A 24315-nucleotide genomic window follows, 5' to 3' on the forward strand; every position below is an offset into this window, starting at 1 on the left:
CAAAGCGTTACCAAAACAATGTATTATTACTCGGAGGGAAGTTGCTCCGCCCATTCGACTCGGGGACTTACTTTACCCTGCCAACGCGTGAGCTCATTCACCAAATTTAAACCAACCGACTCAAGGAATCACTCAATCCGATCAATCCAAATATAACACGCATCATCAACCTAGAAAATCTCTCTACCCGATCAACTGACTCGAAAAAAACATGCCACAGGAATGGCTCGGGGACTCCTCAACTCGTCCATAATAATCAACACACAGTAAGATTCAACACTCGAAAACCACAACATCATCAATTTTTGTATCTTTCAAACTCATCATCTCAAAATCACAGCATAAATATAACCAATATATAATGAAGAATATATATTATTTTCATATAGAAAGATGTGAGTTACAGAATATGCAAAGTCTAATCTTACAACATACTTACAAACATTTACACATTCCTAGTATGGTCATAAAAGTTAACTTACTTGAACAATATTCTATCACTACAGTAGTGCTAGCACCGTCTGTCGCACCCTTCGAAGTCACTAACTTTCTTGAAAACTCTGACCAAATGCAATAGTAGACACATTAATAATCACAAAAGTGAGATTTAAAATTTTATTCAATGTCTTTTAAACTGGGGGACATCAATCATATCTCTGAAGTCCATCTGACTCCAGATATGATTGAATAGGAGACATTCGATCTCGTCCATCCATTTTTTCTCTGGCATAGTAGGCTGGTACAAATTGACGGGGACAAGGCATGCATGCCCTCTGCAGTTTGCCTTCGGTCAAATCCTGCAGCACGTCCTCTAATAAGGGTCTCCCACGTGGCATTGAACCATACCTCTGATATCATATGATATGGCATGTATATTCGTAATCTTTTTTCCATGGGCTCACTCAAGATATGATATATCTTATGGAGTATGGGCCTCTTTATACGACACCTGCCACCTCTGAGCACCTCCGTGTTATCTAGGAGAGCTCTCATGTCCATATCAATCTTGTCTTATACTGTTGCTTGCCCTTATACTTAGAGCAAACCTTTTCCAGACTTACTAACCTCTTCAGCTTCTCATTCTTCCCCTCGTATGGTTGGCACAACGTTTGTCCACCTGGCACAAGGTGAAAAGTCCTTTATCACCCAGTGCTAAACCATGTCAGCCAAGCGCTCTATAACGTGCTACTTGCCGTATTCTCATTTTGGCCACATTTTGTCTGCCCATTTGCCTCTTCTTCGCCAACCCTTTGTCCACAGGAGGAAATTTCTTCCCTTGCTTCAGCGCAATCCTCACATAGAAGATTTGGGTTTGATAATGTAGGATTATCAAGTTTAACATTGATAACACTAGATTATCTTAATAAGGCAAATCAATATAAATATGACAACAAAATGTAAAGTTTCCTCAAATATTGTGCATGTGCTATTATTTTGGCCATAATATTAGTTATGGATATCAAAATCGCTCATAAGACTCTAGTTTGAAAAAACAAATTTCAGTGTGCACATCATGATCACCACGTAACACCTAGTGGCCTACATTTCAATCGCAGGGAGTTGCCTCTTCTTTGCCAACCCTTTGTCCTTAGGAGGGAATTTCTTCCCTTGCTTCGACGTAGTCCTCACATAGGAGATTTGGATATGATAATGCAAGGCTATCAAATTTAACATTGATAATGCTAGAATATCTTGATAAGGCAAATCAATATAAATATGGCAAGAAAATGTAAAGTTTCCTCAATTTTGGAAAATATTGCGCATGTGCTATTATTTTGGTCATAATATTAGTTATGGATATCAAAATCGCACATAAGACTCTAATTAGGAAAAACGTTTTTTGGTGTGCACATCGTGATCGCCACGTAACACCTAGTGGCCAACGTTTCAACCCCCGAATTAGTCTTCTCCCTTCAAATCATCAAAAAAATATTTCATTTTAACTTTTGGAGGTGATTTTGATTTCAGTTTTGGCAGATTTTTTGTAGTATTCTTATTTATATTTTATGCAATAATTAGGATTTAGCCATTTCGAGCAAAATTTTCATAATTTCGAATTTCCACGGCTACTTAAGTCTAGCTTGTGGGTTTCAAAACGGATTTCGAATATTATGAATAGTACCTCTTCCAAGAGTTTTCTCTCTATTTCACATCTCTTTTCAATCTCAATCCCATAATTTTTGTTGATTAACTAGTCGCCAAAATAATTCTAATTATTCGGCGTTAGAAAGCCTATTCGCTTCTGGTCTTGTTTAAATCTCGACTATCTTGGGCGCTTACTCACATTCTCACTCCAGCATGTCAAATGGAAGCCCAATGAAGTTCCCATTCTTTATTCTCAAAAAACTAAGAGAGAAATCATATGACTACCAAAAAGAACTATATGGTCATGAATCAATAAAAGCTCTGCTTCAGTTTTATAATGCCATTCTCCATAATCTGTATGATTGAAGATCATTTTTTTATGGAATAACCATAAATGTATATGCAATTATTTCTTACAGTACATTCAAATACTCCCTATGTGATAGTTTTCTATTATATTCCGGTTTTATTGTATAGTGTAAAGTTGTATAGATCTAATCAGTGTGAGTAGAATCATCTGCATGATTCATGTGAAACATTCTTCTGCAAGCAGGAATAACAGTTGGATTTCCATGTAATTCGAAACCTATTTACCACCAACACAACAAATACCTGATGCCTCAACATTCCTCCATTTGAAAACAGTAATTTTTTGTCAGTTTGTATCTTATGAGATGTGTATCTTCTTGTTCAGGCTATTTCATGGTCCACGCATCTTTTCAACAATATGCCGACCCTTTTCTTCGATGTGACGCCTCTTTTCTTCTAATTTCTCACCCACCTTCTTCCCTAAATCAAGCATCCTTGCTCTTCTCCCCATTCTCTTCTGCCTCAAATCATCCCCTTCTGTGGTACTGTTCTGTTTGTCAATCAAAGTCACAGACCTAGAATATGATTGATGCTTTGGTACTTCCTCAACTTGCTTGCAAGTTTCTTGTGGTTCATCATTCCCTAACAAAGGAGTTCTCAACTCTTGCAAATTTCTGCTGCTACGTGCTCTTGTTGAAATTTCCAATCCATCGGAAGATTCGTTGATTGACTCAGCATTCTTCAGTTTTGTATGCTTGCACTCTGGGTCACTGGAGGTTCCCTTACTAGCTTCTGTCTTCAGTTTTCCTTCAGTTGGTTGGGAGGTGGTTACTTCAAGCCCAGTGGTAGGATCACTAATCACTTCTTGGTGAAGCCATATGAATGGAGCAATGTTCTTTGATACCCAGTCATCCTTGTCTGCTATCATCCAAGGAATGCATACACTCTCACAGTTTGGAAGCACCAGATTTTCCTGGATAGCTGCCTGCATGAGTGAAATAAGGTTCAGGTGAAGCACCATAGCATTAATCATTTATTCTACATGAATTTTTTTTTTTTTTTTTATAAGTATTTATTCTACATGATTTTGTTGTTTCAGCAAAGAGAAACTTTAACCAAAGCAGAGTTCCTTTTTTTGCTCTTTTTCTTTCAATTGCTAGAGTGCAGAAGTCCTATCCAACAAATATGCTTACAATTAGCATTCCAACCACAGAATTACATCATCTTGTTTAAAGGAACACTCAATATTTCAATTCTGAACAAGGCTATCAACAAATGACTTGGCAAGCTGTTAAACCTGCGTGCAAGAATACAAGTTGGACATGAAAGATGTTCTGTCTGTACTTAACAGATTTACAATTTATTGAGGCATTTGCATTTTCATTTGCACGCGTGCGCGCGCGCGCACACACACACACATATATGTATGCAAACATGTGCTTACAGAATCGTATATATCTATTACCAAATCCACCATATGTCAAGAGATGTTCAATCAATGGACGGAACATCAGTCAAGATGCATATTATTACAACAAATAAAAGGATGGATATTGGTATGTAATAAAAATAAATCTCCATACCTTAAGCCGGTTGACCAGGAACAAAGCAATGTGTCCACTAGTTATCCTGTGTTCCCCAACAGAAGACTCAAGGTTAAAATCTATAACAGGCATGGATGTGAAAGCAAACCATAGCTGATCAGAAGGAGGGGGCTTTATATGGAACCGCAGCATTCCTCGAAGGGATGTTACCCTTATGGCCAAAGAGAGAGGCACCTTTAGCAAGAAACAATGTACATCAGGCATGTGGCTGTGCAATGTATTTAGAAGATGAGGTGGGGGTATAGGGGAGAGGATGTAAATATGTACATCCAGAGAGATGTCTACACACCTGTGAAACCTGTTTAGCAATGGAATTAAGAATAGACTTCCACCTGGAACCATAAGTTGATGCTGATGTAGTGCTCTTGCAGTTTTTTGACCGATCTGCAACAAAACAGATTAAATTCAAATTAGCACAATCTATCATAAAGACTCCAAACATAAAGTACTGTTACAACAAAATTTAAGCTTTTCTCAGGTCCTTTCAACTGAAGGCAACTTGTAAGCATCAAAAGCTATGCTACAAGCCTATAGAACATTCTTCTAAAAGGAAACAAGATAAACTCTTAGTATAAGCTTCACTGGTTCAACAAAACCTAGTAATGTAATGATGGAACTAAGACAGAAAATATAGATATATGATGTCATATTCTACTAAGAGGTGCAACTTGAGGATTGGAATAATCATTCCATAGAGAATGATTTATAAAGCTTATATTACTACAACTACAACAGCTTCAAAAAACTCCAAACCTAGGGCAGCATTATGCACATTGAAGTGCAAATTGGAAACTCTAAATTTAGATGTTTGTAATATGAGAAAACAGTTGCTTCTCTGGAGAAAAAAAAAGTAAATAGTGCAATACTAACCAGTATTAGGATCGACTTTCTCCTTACCATCTAGTGGATCAGCTGCAACGCCAGTAGGATTGAACTGCCTTCCAAAGTACTCAAAACCTTCAAGAAGATCTGATGGGATTTCCCCAACAGAGCTTGATTCCATATCCAAATCCACTACGCCCTTCTGGGAATCTAATTCACGAACTTCGAGTCTTGTTTCAATGTCTATAACAATGCCACCAGAATATTCAATGTCGACTTCGAACGCCCATACCTCATTCATGTCCACTGGAAGAATCCTCACACCATGAATGTAAGGTGGGAGATTCCCAGGCTCAATGTCAGTACAGATGAGTTCGCCGATGTAACTGGGGGTTCTCATACTGGACAGCGTTCTCTATCATATCAAAGAGCAGAACCACAAGAAACAAATTAATAAGATGCTTTCTTTCTGTTTTCTTTAAAAAGAATTATATTCTATGATGAAAACAAGTGTTCCTGTTCCAATCTATACAATCATATCATAAACTCTTGAGCCTTGTAGTTCCTTCTGCTCATTGATTACACTTACAAACTTGAGGGCATAGATGTGGCTCAATCTGGTGAGTCTAATTAAATTCATCCTAGACGCCCTGGCCCCTTAAACTAAGTGCAATTTGTACTTCAAATTTACAAGAAAGACAAAATAATATATATAATGTTCCAGCAAAGCCCAGCATCTTTTTGCTTGTCCCTGAAATGTTATGTATGTCCTGAAATGTTAAGTATGTTTATCCTTAAGTTAAAAAAATGAAAAAAAAAAAAAAAAAAGTATCTTCAAGAGAACAATAAAAAATAGAAAAAAATAAATGAAAAAAAATTCTTCTAGCTTCCCCCACAACAGCACATGTGCTACAATTCTGCCCCAAAAAAATATGATACGAAATCTTATACAGCAAATGATTTGAATAAACCTGAATACGTGATTGTATGGATCTTTTCATCTCTGTATTGCTTTTGACATCAAAAAACAGCCTTGAGATTAACAAGTTCCAACAGAGTGTGCCCTCATCAGTACCAAACTTATCATCAGAATCTGCATCAGACATGACAGAGGCATGACTTGGGCTTCCAGAACGAGAACATGTTGATGACGATGGTTGAACCATATTTTCTTCACTCTTAGATATCTTCCCCAAGCCAGAGGCTGATATTGTCTCCTGAGATGGAACAATTTTCTCATTTGCCTTTCTCTCTGCACGACCTGATGATGAAGTCCCACTTGACCTATTTTCTAAACCTACCCTAGAACTCTTCTTAACTATTTTCTTCAAAAGCAGGCGAACCTTTGAGGAAGTTCCATCAGGCCTATTTGTTCGTTCTGCTGGCTCAGCAGAGAACCCAATCGAGGGTTTCATGAATGAAGGATAGCCTGCATTTAAGGTCATCAGGTACCTGTGGAACTCTTCGTGCAGCGAAGCGAACAACACAACTCTCTCCTTATTGTGGCCTGAAGCGAGACGGAGGGCCTTACACCATGCTTCCTTCTCCCAAGATGTCTCGAGATAGATGTAAAAAGTTTTATTTCCATTGTAAATTACTGAGGTATTGCTTTCTATTTTTATGGGAAACCTTTTGGCCCTATAATAACAATCAGAAAATGAAAAAGAACAAGGATTTATATTTTTCCATGACATAAACCAGATTTGTGACAGTTTACATTTGTAAAAATAAAAATAAAAAATCCTTGCAGTGCACAAAATGAGTGCAATGAGAGTTTAAAATTTCGAACTGAAAATGTACTAGGGGCACATGATTTCCAAAATGAAGAGATCCCATTAAAACCATATAGTTACTAAAGATCATTCAAGGGCAATGTAGATCACAAGGATGCATGTAGATCATACAGGTTTCAAAATTAAATAAAGTTAAGATTTAGACCCCTAGTATTTACCATAATTACAAAAGTCTTAAGGGTCCATTAATTGATAATCTCAAGCTTGATCTAAAAGCTAAAATCTGCTTCCCGCAATTACAATGATACATAGGAGTTCAATGTGATCAGTATAAGCACCTGAAAACAACCAGAATAGAACTGATATTTTAACATATAGGACTAATGATATTAGACAGCAATACGATGCTGAATATCTTTTTTTTATAAGTAAAATTACATAACCTTAAGAAATTTAGTCAAAGATCATGAAAGACATAAAAAAAGATTTTATAGACCTCATTATCTACATCATTGGTCTGAGTAATTTAGTGAATCAGGGTCAACTTTTTACACAATCATATCTCTACTCCAATGTGTCTTCTTTTACAAGAAAGTAAACCCCCATACTTAGACAATAACCACTATATGTGGACATATAATTCTTAGAAAGTTAGTGGCAGGTCACAGCTCTGACAAAGAAGTAACATTTTATTGTGGCCTACTATAGGATATCACAACACATAGGAGCTGAAATCAAGGAAGCAATGACCCAATCATAAGTTGGACAAAGCAACTCTGGGTTTGAGAGGTTCAATAAGGAGCCATGTTACAAAATAATCAAAAGGAAATCTTCCAACTAACAATCATTGAAAATCTATGTCATTCATGATACTGGGATTCAGTAGCTGGATTGAGTTTTCATTTTAAACTTTAAAGGAGCAAGAAGTTTTACACTGCCATGGAAATGAGATGCTGAAAGTGGAGCCTATTAAGGGGAAGAACAAAAATGTGTCAAGAAAATTAAAAATCTCTCCTCCAGCATAAACCATGAAAAGAAGATATGAAAATTGGGAATCAGAAAAACAAAGAGTCTCATAACTGATTCAAACAAACCAAAAATAGTTTATAATTGTGAGTTTAGCATGAAATAGATATACCAACGGAAGTCAACAGCTATCAAGCCAAAATTACAATAGCACCAAAGAGAGGAGGTATGGCAAAGCTCACATTACCATTTTCGTGAAACAAGACTTGTTGCTGAAACAGCTTCAATCATGCAGCCCTTAAGCTCAATAGCTGAGTGGGAACCATCTGATTCGGTCAGAACAAGCTTTTGGTCCTTTATTTTTGCATGCTTTTTAACAGGGTAAACCTCCAATAAATCCTTCTTTCTCTTTTGCTCCCTTAGTGCTTTGTCCAGCCAATTTCTTGGAATATTTTCTGATTCTAGAATCCATACTACCCCCTAGCATACAAAGCCAATCCAGAAAAAAAAGCTTAAAAATGAAATGGACAAACATAACTAAAATATTCTTTCCTGATAAACAACTACACTCTCAAAGACGCACTAAACTAAGGGCAGGTTTGGGGCCAAAACCAAAACACAAAATTCTCATCTCATCTCATCTCATCATTACACTTTTTTTAAATTTCCATACAAAATATAATAAACAATTCAACTTTTTCAAATCCCAATACACCTTTTTCAAATCCCAAAACAATAATAATATTAAAACTTAATATTTTAAACTTCAAAACAAAACACAAAATTCTCATCTCACCCCCCAAACCTACCCTAATTCTCACAAAGTATTAATGAATAATACCAATAATGCAAGGGTATGAGCCCAAAGTGAGTTATTTTAGCATATCAATTGCAATGGTACCACCTATAAGTATCAAAAGCATATCCCTGCAGTTATGTTAAAGACTCAACCATTAATCCAAAAACCCTAGGACTGTTGAATACTGATTTGATTAGTCTTTAACCCTCAGGATCATAACATTCCACCACACTTCCGAATCGGTCATCCACGGCGGCCCACTCTATCGACACTAACTCGGTTGCAGCTCTTTCCCTTTTGGCGGCTTCACTTATCTATCAATATTCAATAACTTAACAACATGCTCATACATAGTACCAAGGCATTTTAATCCAGCCTAGGTCTCCCCCTCCGTTACTTAAACTCATGACATGGTTCTTGCTTTGTTACCAATGATCAAAGACCCAACCATTGATCCAAAAGCTCTAAGACTATTAAATACTAATTTGATTAAGCCTTTAACCCTCAGATCATAAGAAGTTCCTTCCGAGTAATGTGCAAAGAGCGTCTTAATGTTCCAAAGCCACCAATCTCCTTGGTGTTTGTTAAACGAGGAAGCATCGACCATTGGTTTGATTTAGACATCAAAACTTCTATTTCTTTTACTTTTCTGTTCTTTTCTTGGCATTCTAGTATAGCATAACAAAAGAAATGAAAGAATGCTGGCCACTTCTGACAATCTTAACCAAGAAAGAAAACATTACAACAAAAGAAAAAACGAAAGAAATGCCAGCGGCAGGAGATACTTGTAAATATAGAGATAATTATAAACAACAATGCACCTTCTTGTTGTTAGTGAAATTGAGGGATTGATTGGGATCAAGGTCCCGAAAAAACTCTTGTGATCGTGATGCTATCCGGGCTTCCGTTTCTTTGGTCTTCCAATTCAACCAATTGAGGATAAAATAGAGGCCCGCCGCTTCCGCGAGCACAATCGCCAGCGCTCCAACTCCAAACCCAATAACAAAAACAGGCAACAAAAACAGTAACATCACTTGGATTTGGTGGCACTGCACAAAACTCCCAAGCAAAACTCCTGCTTTTGATCAATCGGATCGAACATATAAAGAAGAATCCACATAGAATTATGGGTGCCGGGAATTTTCAGCATTTATTCTCAACAATAATGCTGATTGAGGGAGGAGAGATAATGTGTTATTAATGGTACGTTCGTATTCTCAAAGAATCAGATTCTTCTGCTGCTGGCTACTTGGAGAGTTTTTTTCCAAAGTTGGAGAGAAAGAGAGAGAGAGCGCGTGGTTATGCAACCGACTCGATTCATGTTTTTTATTACATTATTAAATCCTATTTATTTTTAAATTCAGATCTTAAATTCGTATAAACTTAATATAATTTGTTATTTGCAATTATTATAGTATTAATTTTAGATTAACAATATTTTTAATATCTAAAGAATATATAAATACTTGATCGACTGATTGATCTCAAAAAATCAGCTCACAAACTAACGTGATTTATTGTACATTAAATCGTAAAATTACTATAAAATAAATTTAACGCATTACATCAAAACACTTTAATTTATAAGATTTATATGCTTTATATGAAAAAATTCTATATATTAAAATGAGTCTTATTCTATGAATAAAAGTTCTTAAAATAGATAAAATGAAAGTTGGAGAGGAGCTGTCATATATCTTTCACCTACATAATATTTTAAAGAAATGGCATTGTTTCTATTAATTGACATTGGCTTAATCAAATGTAAGTGAAAGTCATACTTTGAATGATGTTCACTAAATTTTTGTTATATTGGATTAGTTAAATACAATTCATTTTGAAGATGAGTTACATTAACTTCATCCCTAAAGTCATATATGAAGGGAATTGTAGCATCTTTATTCTAATATTTTATTATTTCTTGTGTTTCCTTTTTCCTTCCCTCAAGTGTAACTTCATCTTTACAGTAACTTCATCCCTAAAATTACGATGCATTTTCCTATTATCAATTATATTTTTATAAAATAATATTAATCATCTTTCTTTTAATATTTTTTAAAATTATAAAAATAATTAAGAATTATTTTTTGCATCTATCTATAATCATGCAAAAATTATAATAATATGAGAAAATATGAATAAACTTTTTATTAATTATTTATAAAGTACAAAATAATGAAATAATCTTATCTTATAACAAATTAATTAAAGAAATATTAATAATATAAATAATAATATATTATTATTATAGAGAGTATGATGGTTAATCCAACGTAGACTTCAAGTTTTGAGTTATTGGTTAAAAGTAAAAAAGTTTCATATTAGTCAAATTTTAAAGATTGAGATGACTAATCTAATGCCAATGCGACATCTAATCATGTATGAGATAATTATAAATAGTTAAAAATAATTTGAAAGATCGTAAGAATAGATATTTGACAAATTAAGGGGTTGTTTGAGTTCAGAGTTGATCTCAACTTATATAATCTTATCACATCTAATAATTATAATTTTTTCAAACTTTCAAACAAAATATAATAAACAATTCAACTTTTTCAAATTCTAAAACATAAATAATATTAAAAAATTATATTCTAATAATATTTTATTCAACTTTCAAATCTAATCTAATCTCATCTCATCTCAACTCAACTCACTCTAAACCTTCCCGAGTATCTCATGCTATATATTTACTAGCACCCTAAGAATATCACAATTAACAATTGAATAATTCTTCTTGCAGTCCACAGTTTAGGCTTACAGATTAAACGGGGTGTTTCATCAAGAGAAATTAAACATGACTACAAATGATAGGGCTGTAAATGAACCAGTTTGTTCGATAGCTCGTTCAGTTAAACTCATATCAAACTTGACTCGTGAAAAAGAAAGCTCGTTCGTGAAATCAGATACCTACTTGATTTGTAAATGACACATACTCGACAAAACTCGACTCGACTCGGTTAAGGCTCGTTAAAGCTCGCTAGTTTATGCTCGAGTCGATTCGTTAGCTCGACTCGATTAAAACTCCTATATATATTGATAAATATATACATACACTTATGTGTATATATACATATATATATATATATATATTAGCTAATAATATAGGTATACCACTTCTATAATTAAATATATAATATGTAATTTAATTACTATATGTCTTTATAGTAAATATATTTCATATGTATATTTTATAATTTGTATAATAATTAGTAGATAAAATTTAATAATTTCATATACTAGTATGTAGGAACTATATATGAAATAGATATATACTATCATATTAAGTGTATGTATTAATAATATATGTATGCATATAAATAGATTTTTATTTTAGATAAATATCAACTAGTTAGATATTAATTATTTTTAAAATTTTTAAAGTTTTATAATTCAATAGAGGTTCTACTTATTAGTTGTACAAATTCAATATTAAATCTTTTATTTTTTTAATTTAATTTATTAATTATTAAATTTTATTCAAAAAATAAAAAAGTAAACAATTCGAGCTTGAGGTCGAGCTCTGCTCGTCTCGAACTCGCTTATGAGACAAGCTCGAGCTCGAGTTGAGAGTTTAGTTTATCGAGTCGAATTTGAACAAAGAATAAAAAAAAAAATCTCAAGTTCAGGCTCGAGTTTGAGTTCGAATATTTTCAGTAGGGCTGAGCTCGGCACGCCAAAGACCGGTCAGCTCAGCTCGATTACAGCCATAGCAAAGAAGAAATACACAGAGCAGCCAAGGGGTATGAAATCCCTTCCTTGATGAAACGTCGCCCTCGCCATCATCGTCACCAAAGCCATCACCTGCGCAACAACCCATCGGCATTGACGTCGCCGTCTCCTACCTCAAGAGAGGACCCCCTTCCTCGAGTACCCAGTCGGCCCAGGTTGCAATTCTAGATGGGTTATGATGTTTCATGCATATTGATATGTATAGTTGTGCCATTAAATGGCATCAGTCTTTTGTTCTCCAAGGGTTCAAATACTAATTGGTATGTTTCATATATCAGTTAGATGGGATCCAGTTGAGGCACAAAGGCCTATTATTGATGAAGCACATGCAATCTGTAATAAGATGAACATCAATTACCCTGCATTCTGCAATAAGATGAAGTCCAAGAAACTGAAGTACAAAATGAATAAAAAGTTGAATGGGAAAGAGAATGTTGCCTCCAAAAGAGAGAGGAGGAACTCCAAAAGTGAGATGAAGAACTCCAAAAGAGGGAAGAATAACTCCAACGTGTAAGGGAGGACATCCAAAATGATCGGGATGAGCTTTTTGGTATACCAAACTGTGTAATGTTGTTGGATAGGTTGTAATAGGTTTAGACATTTTATCAATATTGTAATATTCAAGAACAACGTAGTTGGATTATTATGTTAATATATTGTAATGTTGTCATGTTTTCAATACTCAGAATATCAATTCCCTGTTTATAGACTTTTTAAAAGACAAAGCTAGGAAGTAGGTGACATGATGGAGACTGCCTAAAAGACAAAGCTGATTTGTACCCACTATTCATTTACAAGGAAATTAAAATTTTCAAACAAGAAATTTAATTCCAAGCATTCCTCTCAGGTTGTTTCCCCATGCATTGAAATTTTAAAAAAGTGAGTTCTCTATGATAACGTCGTCAACAATACATCGAGTTAAATAATACAATGATATTAGAAGTCAAAGTGCAGTCTTCAACATCTTCTCATCTCTTAACATCATAAAAATGAAGCAGTCCACAACGTCTTCTCATCAATCCTCAAGAGGGCCATGATGTTGAAAGTCCACCTACAAGTAGTATGAAACATTGCGTAAAACTCATGCAAAACTTCTCATTAATTGTTCAACATAGAAATAAAAGGGAAAATTAACTACATTTAACTGAGAAATAACGCTTAGTTGTATACTAGACACTTGCGAAACAACACTTTGTTGTGTGCTAGACGGTATGTCGATGCCTACCTTGTCATTGATATCTAACTGCCTCTTTACAGAGTCATCAATACCTCGATTACATCTAAAACATCTTGCATTTTGTGGACTTAGTCCATGGTTGTATGCATTATGTACAGTAGTTATGCATAAGACATCACCAACCAAGTGTGCATTAATATTTACCTTACAATCAGTCTTTGTTGTCGGGTGTGGTTTAGAAAGGTTGGTAATTTGGTTCATTGTCTTACCACCACGCACACAACCAAGTGTTACATATTTAACACTCTCATTAGCTTCTCTTCTACTTCTTTGGGTCATTATACCAAATCCAGTTTGTCTCCCATATTGCTTATAGTAGTCAATGAGTTATTGTCAGTTTTAAAAAAACATCGCAACCGTTGGCTTTGAAATCTCATTATCATCATTTTGCAGAGTTGGCTTTGAAACCCTCATCATCATCATCATCATCATTCTCAAGAGTTGGCTCTAAAATCTCATCATCATCATTCCTCGATGATGGCTCTAAAATCTCATGATTATCAATTACTTTCTCATCATCTCTCACATTTGGGGTATCCATATAATTATTACTTTCAGGAAAAAATAGTGATCACCTACCAAATGTGCTTTCTTCCCCTTTCTCCATCAAGAACAATCCTCATATATTTTCGCACAGCATGAAATCAAAAAAATTAAATAAATTAGTACTGGCTATATAAACAAACAAACAAACACAGAATTTCCAAAACAATTTCAATAATAATTTTCAAATTATTGTACAAACACAAGAACCCAAAAGAATATCAGAACATTTTGTAAACAATTTTCATTTGTTCTTTTAGATATGAAAGTCCTATTTTTTAAATAGGAATGATGATATTAATCCCCTGTTAATTCCACTCTAACATGCAAAATCATTCATTCCTTAATTTGACATTGTTAATTCTATGGACAAATCAACTAATATTTTTAATATTAGCTCCACTAATCATGTGCTTTTTAATATTTTTTCAGCTAATAAACATAATGAGACATTGACCACATATGCATTGAGCGGTGTAGATTCATTAAAAATTACATGACCCATAAACCTACAACCCCAACATATAATACTGCAAGCTCTCCCTCCTTTGGAAAGGGCTGCATTTTCATTGTTACCCAAAGCAAAAGTAGTGATAAATTGGAAAGAGTTAAAAAGAAAAAAAAAGGTCTAGTTTTTGGCATTGGGGGCCGGGAAGGGAGCCATGGCCATGCAGAGAAGCCTTTTTGGGAAGAAAAAAAAGTGCTTTAGGTACTTAAGAACTTGAGGTGAGAGTCAATGTAAGTGGCTTTAGGTTCACAATTGCTGGGGATGATATTTGTAGCAGAGAGAGTTGTTTGTGTTGTTTGTGCCGTTACCCTTACAGAACCGTAAAATACAAGATCAAGATGATAGCAATGACAAGAACTGCAGCAATAGAGCCGATCAACTTATTCCTAAATTTAAAATAATGCTTCCATAGATTATTTCTCGTACCTTTGTACGCCCGAGGTCCCGAGGAGTCGTCGATGGTGTAGAAGGCAAGGAGCAGATGCACGGCACAGAGAGAGAGAGAGTGGGAGACTGAAATGCTCTTTCAGATTTTGGACTACTTCTTAATTTATGGGTGTTTTGGTCAAGTCAATGGTAAAGTGAAGGTCTTTTTGTCTATTCCTATATTTGGACTGCAAATGAGTCCAAGAAATTGGACTATACGTAGCGCCACCCGGGTAAGCCTTTATCCAACCCACCAAGTACACCCCTGATTCCGCTAGGGTACGATAAGTTACTCTATTTTGGTAGCCAAAAAGAATCCATCTAATGATGCATACCTCATTGGTTATTTAAAGAAGAGGATTGACTTGAAATGGAAAGACTTCTTTCTAGGTACGATCCTTAGTGCACAATTTTGGTATGTTGCTTTCTTTGGCACAATTCAACCGTTAATGGCGTCTATCCGACGCGAATATCTAGCTTAGATCAGGATATGCATGTTCGGCATGTTTTCTCTACTTTTGACACATGGCATTTCCCCTTTGGCTTCAGCTCCTGCGCCCTTTGCTATTCCACCTTCCTGTAATCATCATCGCCCTCTTTCTTTAACTTCTTCCTTCTTTCTTCTTGCCCCAAGGGTTTTGTACATCTGTTCGATTCTTCTACTTTCTCTACCCTTGCACTCTTTGTGTCAGTTTACATTATTTTCCCTTTCCTTCAAAACTTCTCGCTATTTCTTCCCAAATGGCTCCCAAGAATTCTTCCTGCTTAGCCCCTTGGTCTTCTCGATCATGCTGATCTTCCGATGGATCCTGCGATGACGAGTCATCTCTACCAGTGGCCTTTAAAGGTTGTCGTTGGACTACTAATACTACCCAAAAGGAGTTAGATTGTCGTGAGTGTGCAAGCGACATACAGTCGCTTTGAAAAAAGTGAATAAATATGTGACTCACATGAAAAAAAATTAATTTTTTAATAGTGGACCCCACTCTTTTTCAAAGCGACTACACGGCGCTTGCGCACTCCACAACTGTATATAGCATTACTCTCGGCCAATATAGTTGGAACTTGCTTCCTTAGAGGCTTATTACCCTACCTTTCGGAATAGATGGTCAACCAAGCCTATTAAGGCTTTAGGCCCTTGTAAATTCTGGCCTTCAAGTGTAACGACCCAGTCTAATAATTCTAAAGTCGGAATATTAATAAATTTTATTGGGCCTAAATTATGTTTAATGGGCCAATACTTTGATAGACCCAATTGAGATTTATGGAATAATTTTAAATATGTGATTGGTCCAAAAGTTATTTAAATGGATTATGAAATTTTATTGAGCTTAATAATTAAGCCTATTTAATATTTGATAGATCAAATATACCCAAACCCATGAGACTCGAGGCTGAATTCGTCTATGAACTCCAAGCCATGCACGTCTTCATCATCAAAGTTCACTAAGATTACAACTCTACATGAGCCCTCTTCACATTAAAACTTCTTAAACCAACAATATATATACTTGCTTATCCTTCGTGAGAATATTTTCAAGCCAGGAGCAAGCCGTGGTCCCTAACCTTCCTCAAGTTGTCGGTATGTTCTTCCTTCCCCGCTTTGATTTTTCTTCTTCCCCACCTAAACCGTCACTTGGGTGGCAAATTATATTAATGGGTTGTGTTCGTATCATGTCAAGGTATGAATATTATACTGTATGGGTCAACACAGACACGACCCGTTAACCTTAACGTGTCAAAATCTCAAACTCTAACATAACCCATTAACATAACGGGTTGACATGACACAACCCATTATGACCCGTTATTAATTAATCAAAAAATGAGTTGACACGATAAGACTCATTTCAACCCATTTCAACCCGTTTTATGGTAATGGGTTGAACTTACCCATTTCAACCTGTTTTATTTTAACCTAATTCACATAATTTCACATAAAAATTAAAATCACAATATCTTTCAAAAACATAAAACTAACTACTAATAAAAATATAAACATTTTTCATCTGTTAACATCTAATAAAACTAATATGACAATCCAAATAATAAAGACAAAAATCCAAAATAAAATCTAAACAATAAAACAAAAATCAAAATCACAACAATACCAAATATTAAACATAAGCCCAAACTTACAATAAAAATACAAACATAAACGCCAAAAAGTAAAAATATTAAAATTACAATCCCAAAACTAAACATTTGGTTGATTTACAGAAGGAATTGAAACGTCCTCCTTGATCTTGTTGATATCCAACTCTATAACATCTTCAATTGGCTCTTCTATAATATCGTTATTGCCTACTACCTCAGACATTTGACATAACAAAATAAAATAGAGCATGAAAAATCAGCATGGTGAGAAACAATACAATTAACAGAATAAGTCTATTGATGTATTTAGCGGATTTTCAGATTGGATAGTTAAACTGAAAATATTGCAAATAAATTCATATAAAGACATGCGATGCTAATATATAATAGTAATGCCTCCATATTACAATGCAACAACGTGCACATCCTTTATTTATATTCTCGTTAAATTAACTGATTAAAAACCAGCATGTAATTGTTGGCACATCACAAGTACTACTGATGTACTAAATAAATGCATGAGCAACAATAAAAAGTTAATAAAAAGAATGTATTGTGAACCATCGCAAGTCTTTCTTTAAAAAGCTACGGATAAAAGCACAAAATAGAATCGTTGTGAACCCAAATAGAGCTCCAATTGACTTTTTTGTACGTGGGCATCAAGATCATCAGTTTCAAATCAAATTCCTACAAAAATAAATAAATAAATAAATGTTTCAAGCCAACATGATATAAAATAACAATACAATATAAATCGTTAAACAAAGAATATTAATAATATTTACCTCCACAGACATTTGTTTCAGAAGTTGTGGAAGCACCAAATAGACTTGAGCATATCATTACTATCCTAAGTCTCCCTCGATATTGTAAGCGATTATGCACTCTAATATGCGTACTCATTTAATATGATTGGTCAGAAAATAAATTTTATTGAAAACAGTACTAATTTAAATTTAAAATATGAAGGCAACAACATTAATACGCAGATTAGTATGCAAACTTACTTGTATATAGTAAAACTTAGCAAAAATAATGTAAAACATATACTTATCGATTTAAAGGATCATATGCTCAAATCATAAATACACACAATAGATATCATTCTTTATTTCCTTCTCTCAGCACTCAGCGGTATATATGCTCAAGTCATTATCATGCTCCATATTGTTTAACCTTCCTTTTATGTTGTCTGTAGTTATCATAACTATAAGGAGTGGAGCTCCTGAGATCACATGGTGTCATTGTCCAGCCGTTCCATCTACTGTTATTGTATTGGCTAGTTCCTGATGCATGGCTGGAATGCTTCTTGTGTTTGGACCTACAAAAAAATGGATTTTTATTCAAGACTGCAATCTTTGGACCCACATTCACTTGCAATTGTACTCCACGTCTCTTTCGGTTGTAAAGTCTGCTTCTCGCCCTGACGCTTCAGCCTCTCAATGGATTCGCCAAATTTCTTATTCCCACGTAAGAAAGTACTGGTCAGTGACATTGGAAGAATTGCATGCATACAAAATTATTAATAATGATATATATAATTGTAGAGTGTGTAAATTTTATATAATTATTTAACAAAAAAAAATTTATTATTAAATTCTTTTTTTTTTTTATGTATCTGTATATGTATCTAATTATTTACTGTTTACATAATATAACCTTAATTTAGATTGTATTGGATTATACATGTTCAAAAATTTGTATAATTATGAATAATATTTTTGTAAATTTAAAGATATACTGTTCATATTTCAAATCTTATTTTACTAACTTTTTTATCTCTCCTCCCTCAACTATTATTTTACTACTCACTCTACAAATGTTATTTTATCATTAACTCTATAAATGTTATTTTATTATTCACTCTACAAATATAGTGGATGCTAATTACAAAATATATAGAAATAATAATTTTAAGAAAAAATTAATAATAATAAAATAATAATATTTTATATTATTTTAGTTCAAATATGCATAATTCAATGAGAGAGTTTTTCTTAAATGACAAAATTAATCTTTAAAAAATATAACTTTACATATGCATGTAAATAAACCAATACTAGTGCTCTAATAGGTAGTAGAAGAGTTTTATTCCAAATATAAACATATTAATAATGTAAATATTTAAATTAGTTTTTCAAAAAATGTAAAAAAATTCATAGATCATCCACACATCCACCTCTTGTGGTTGCTGAGGGCCACCTCTAAATTGACTCCTCAATCTTGAGACACTGTGATGGTGGCTTGCGAGCCACTGCCACACTGACTTGGTGGCCAAAGGCCAACCTTAGTTTTTTGTTTTAATTATTCCTTAAACCCCATAAAAATATTCTTAAGATATTCTTCGATTCAAACATTATCAACGAAATTGATCCAAATCAACAGATAGAAAACAAAATAGACCCAAATCAAGAGAGAGAGATAGCGAGTGAAACGGATTTGGTTTCTTGACGTGAAGGATGGAGAGGCTGTTCGTATGATTGACGAAGCGACATAGAGTGACGAAGTTTCATCAATCGAGGAAGAGTGGTCTAGCACTAGGGAGAGGGAGAGAAAGAGCCGGTTGTGTTTATAGTTGGGTTTAGATAGACAATTCAGAGATGAGATGAGATGTTTTGAATAGTAATTAAATAAAATATTATTATAATATATTTTTTAGCATATTTTTATTTTGAGATGTGAAAAAGATGTATTATTTATTATATTTTTATACGAGTGCTAACGTCGTGTTTCGTAGCCCGAACAGTTCCGCAAAGCCCAAGCTTTCAGGTACATACAACTTAGAAGAAGATGAGGCTCCCGTGGCCGCCGAGATCACTCTAATGCCTAAGTTAGTGATTGTTCTTTAGAGAAGGGAAAATATAATGCAGAATAAGAGTTGCACAAATTGAATCGAGGTCCTCCCGTAAGAAGGTTACCCTTATTTATACCTGAGTCGGGCCCCCCCAAGTCATGGGAGATCGTGGCTCGTTAGATGTTAGGCTTGCCACCACTCATTCGTTGTCGCCTTAGTGGGGGCTAGTCTGCAGCCTTGCGAGGGATCGCGCTGTGTCTATTGTTCTACGTCTGTGCGGCCACCACCTCTCTGTCATGCCAAGAGATGTCAGATTGCTGGCGAGCCGTCCTTGGCTTGTGGGATGCTCCACTATGCGCCGGATTTCCTGACATCGATCTGGGTTGGCTCGTGCCTGGGATTTGATACCCTGGGGTCGGGGGCATGACAATGCATTGCCCACCTGATTCGGTAACCCGATTTTTTAGACTCCGATCCTCCCGAACCCTGAATGGACAGGCTGGGGTAGGCCGGATGGATAGGCTCGGATAGACCAGTCCCGTGCTTACTCGACTTCCCGACCCTCTTGCCCCGGGTCTTCAGCCCCCTACTAGGTCCCAAACTTTGCGATTCAGCCTTCCTAGGCCTGAGCCCTTCAGGAATGGGCCTCGACTTTCTTTGGCATGGGCCATACGGGTGCGGGCCTTCCCTCACAGTACCCTGCGAATTCCTACTGTGGACACGTGGTGGGAATTCCATCCTTCCTCATTCTGGCCAGTTCCTCTGGTTCCCGTAGCTTAGGGTCTTTTGAAGCCCTTCTCCCGCTATTTCTTAGAGACGGCTCGATATCTGCCGATTCGGCTTCACGAAGGTTGTTGAGGGTGCGGGCAGCTCCTCGTTCCCGAGGGTTAGTAAATGCGCCACTTCGCCTCTATAAACGTCCTGCTTCTCGAGGTTCGATGAGACATGCAGACTGCACCTCTGACTGTCCTGACACCTTTCTGGTGCATATCTGGTGTCCCTTTGCCCCTCCGACTGCCAGCTGTGCCGCGTGGCGCTATCAGACTTCACTGACCCTGGCGTTGTTTCGCTTCTCAAGCTTCCTCCCGCCTGTTTCTTCGCTATTTAAGCCGTTCTTCCTCCCCTAGTCTTCCTTCCTTCCTTCTACTCTTACTTTCCCGCCCACTAGTTCGTCTTCTTCCTTCGCTCTCAGTTTCCCAGCCACTCTCTCCTTCTTCTCACTCCTTTTGTTCAACAACCTTCTCCTCGCACACTCGATGGCTTCCATGGACGTTGCTACTTCACTGTTGATGTTCACCAACGGTTCTGCCGCCACGCTGCACCCCAATGCGTGGTGCCTCCTAATCTCCAGTTGCATCATCTACAGGATGGTGCTAAGCAAGACCCAGGAAGAGTATCCCGATTTGACGCCGAGGGAATTCTTCTGTGCGTATCGGCTAGTCTACCGCCCTGGCAACATCGTCAGCTTCCAAGTCCGGTCTTTCGCTCGCAAGATAGCTTCTCTCGTGCAACGTCATTCGAGTATCAAAGAGTGGTTGCGTAAGTTCTTTTTCATGTCCGAATCGGGCTGGGAGTACCCTGAAGGGGAAGCCCTTCACAAAGAGTTTCCCGTTCGGGCAAGTTGAGGGTACCAGTACGAGTATAAGTTGGTCACAGCCTGGGTGAGGGCCCATCCCGGAGAATCGAACCCTGATGTCATTCTCTCCGACGAAAACATCCGCAGCTACTTGTCATCCCCTGACCGTTTGTATGCTACGGAAGGAATTTTCTAGGCAGTGTCTCCCCTCCAGACGCCCGCCCCCTTCGCCGAAAGAGAGTCACACGGCCTTCCAGTGGTCAGGCCAAGCGGCCGCTGGTGTGGCATGACTCTCCCCCGCCGAGCCATGTTGCCAGGGGTTCTACTCCATCCGCGAGCCGGGCTGGCTAGTCGGGAGTCTGCGCCCGCTCATCCACGAGCCGGGCTGGCTAGTAGGGATCTGCCCCAGCGGATGCGCCAGCCCCCTCGTCATGGGGGCCCAGCTCTTTCCTAAGGGGCCCAGTCTCTACCGACGGTCCCTCCACTTCCACTAGCTCCCATGTCGCAGAGCCCTCTCAAAGCCCGCTGCCCCGCTTTGAAGAAGACTTGGAGGCTTGCGACCTTCAAGTGGCCTTTTTTGCTTCACTGGCACACCGAGCTCGTTTGCAACCTTTTCCTCCTTCGAGGATACTCTCCAAGAGGAGACTCCTGTTGCGTCTGCTTGAGACGACTCGCCGACCAAGCTACGAACGGCCGAGCTTCGTTCTTTCGAAAATTCGATCTTTGGCGGGAGTGGAGACGAGGAAGACGATGCCTTCCTGGGATCCGGGCCTCCTGAGGGGGTGCAAAGCTCTTCACCCGCCTCTGGTTCGGGGGGCAGCGAGTCGGGCCCTGCATCATGCCCCTCAGAACCCACGTGGAGACGAACGTTCCTTGGGAGGAGGCAGGCAACCACAGTGACTCCATGCGCGAGCTGGGATTGCGGGAGGCAGAGCCTGGTCCCTTCGAAACTGGAAGCCCCGAGGAAGGACCTGGCCAGTCTTCCATTCGAGATGAAGAAGGATGGAGCGTTGGGGGTGATAATGCCGAGGATCTAGTTCTCAAAGCTTCCCCTGCCTCGGTTTGGATCATGCCGAAGGTTGCTCCCCTGGTCATCGATCTCAGCGATGACGACGTGTCCCTGGTTTCAACTCAAGTGGTGCCCGGGCCCTGCGACGAGACTTGGGAATCTTTTCCCATTTTTTCTTGGCAGTTGGTGACTACCGGCCCCTCATCCTGTTCGGGAGCATAAGGCTCTTTGCCACCTCCCTCAGGTCTGGATCAAGCCCAGACCGAGGCTACCGAGCGAGTCAGCCACATGCTGAGGCCCTTATTCGCCCAGGTATGCTTGTTCTTTGCAAACTTGCTTCATTCCTAGTTACGGTTTGTGATGTCTTGTGACTGAGCCCCCCTATTTTTTTGTGCTTCTTGTCTTTGTAGGCCACGGACCAACTTGCTGGCTTGATCAGCTTCGAGCTGGGGGAGCTGGAAGAGGCCAACCGGGGGCCTCGGTTTCTTGGGTCGCTTCAGTTACTTTAAGCTGAAGTAGGCGACTCGACGGATAAAGGTGCTAAAAATGGAGCGGAGGGATTTTCTGAAGGAGATAATGCTCCTTAAGGACCAGAACTGAGGCCTGGAGGTCGCTGTCGAAAGGCAGAAGGACAAAAAGAGGAGGTTGAAAGGCCTCTTTCACGACGCCGAGCTAGAACTATCTCGAGGAGGCCCGCCTCTCCTCCGAGCACCCCTTGATCACCCAGGAAGCTGAGTTGAGCGCTTCCCAGGCTCAACTAGGGTCGGTCTGGGAAGAGCTGTTGAAGACCCAGGAGGAGATAGAATCCCTCCAGAAGGTGGTTAAAGAGTTTCGCCAGGCTTGGGCCTCAGTGGTCAGGCTGTGTTCGAGGTTGCTATTCGAGACCATTAGGCATTCTCACGAAGCTCGAAACCTGAGAGATCAGTTGCGACAGGCGACGACTCGGGTCGGTGAGCTAGCGCAGTTCGGGATCCAGAAGAATCTCGACCTTCTATCGCGCGACCGGGAGATTGCCAACTTGAAGTCTCAGCTGGGTACGTCAACTGGTTCACCAAAGAGATCCGATCTCGGATCGTGAATACTAAGACCATTTGTGACGCCACCTGGTCCTACGGTTACAACGACGGCCTGAAGAGAATGCAGCAACATCTACTACAGCATCCCGAGCTGGACTTGCGCACCTTGTCCTTGGCGTCTCTCCCACTCCGTCCTGAGGAGCAGGCCTTCATTAGGAATTTTGGGAAGCCCGGATACCCTCTATTCCTCCTCGGGGGTCCCTCAGCCCCTCCATCTTAGCGATTAGGCTTTCCGAGCGTCTCTTGTAACAGTTACATATGTACTCTTTTCTTTTGTTTGACAGGCACAATCCTTGTACTCTATATATTTTGATAATAAAATTTTGACAATGTAAAGGACTTTGTGATCCATTTCTCTTATACTTTTTCCTTATCTCCTTTTCCTTATAAGGACTCGACTTAGCTAGGGCGGGGTCTAGTTCCGAGTCTTGGGACACGAAAGGTATCGCCCAGCTTTATTGAGTCAAGGGACCCGTCTCCTTACGAGTGTAAGGACTCGACTTATTATCGAGTCAAGGGACCCGTCTTCTTGCAAGTGTAATGACTCGTCTTTTTTTATCGAGTCAAGGGACTCGTCTACTTGCAAGTGTAAGGACTTGAATTTTTATCGAGTCAAGGAACCCGTCTTCTTGCGAGTGTAAGGACTCGTCTTTTTATCGAGTCAAGGGACCCATCTTCTTGCAAGTGTAAGGACTCTTCTTTTTTATCGAGTCAAGGGATCCGTCTTTTTGCGAGTGTAAGGACTTGGCTTAGTTGGGGTAGGGTATGGTTTCGAGTCCTTGGACTCGGAAAGTACCCCGCAGCTTTGCTGAGTCAAGGGACCCGCCTTTTTAATAGTGTAAGGACTCGACTTTTCATCGAGTCAAAGGGCCCGTCTTCTTGCTAGTGTAAGTACTCGTCTTTTTTATTGAGTCTAGGGACCCGTCTTCTTGCGAGTGTAAGGACTCAACTTTTTATCGAGTCAAGGGACCCGTCTTGTTGCGAGTGTAAGGACTCGGC

General features: G+C 38.0%; 1 protein-coding gene across 2 annotated transcripts; it reads right to left on the reverse strand.

Annotated features, from left to right (window-relative positions):
• Positions 1–2587: 2587 nt before the first annotated feature.
• On the reverse strand, positions 2588–9592 carry LOC109012201. Of its 2 annotated transcripts, none has more exons than XM_018993726.2 (7): positions 9140–9592; positions 7767–7999; positions 5792–6458; positions 4896–5235; positions 4288–4382; positions 3978–4172; positions 2588–3379 (listed from the first exon to the last, which is right to left on the reverse strand). In XM_018993726.2, the coding sequence occupies exons 1-7, from the start codon at positions 9347–9349 to the stop codon at positions 2786–2788; spliced, it is 2334 nt and encodes a 777-aa protein (XP_018849271.1). In that variant the 5' UTR covers positions 9350–9592; the 3' UTR covers positions 2588–2785. The 2 variants fall into 2 exon arrangements, with proteins under 2 accessions (XP_018849271.1, XP_018849270.1); XM_018993725.2 differs by having other exon boundaries at positions 4869–5235.
• Between the last annotated feature and the right edge of the window lie 14723 nt (positions 9593–24315).

This window comes from Juglans regia, chromosome 15 (genome assembly GCF_001411555.2).
Source record: "Juglans regia cultivar Chandler chromosome 15, Walnut 2.0, whole genome shotgun sequence".
In the NCBI taxonomy this organism is placed as follows: domain Eukaryota; kingdom Viridiplantae; phylum Streptophyta; class Magnoliopsida; order Fagales; family Juglandaceae; genus Juglans; species Juglans regia.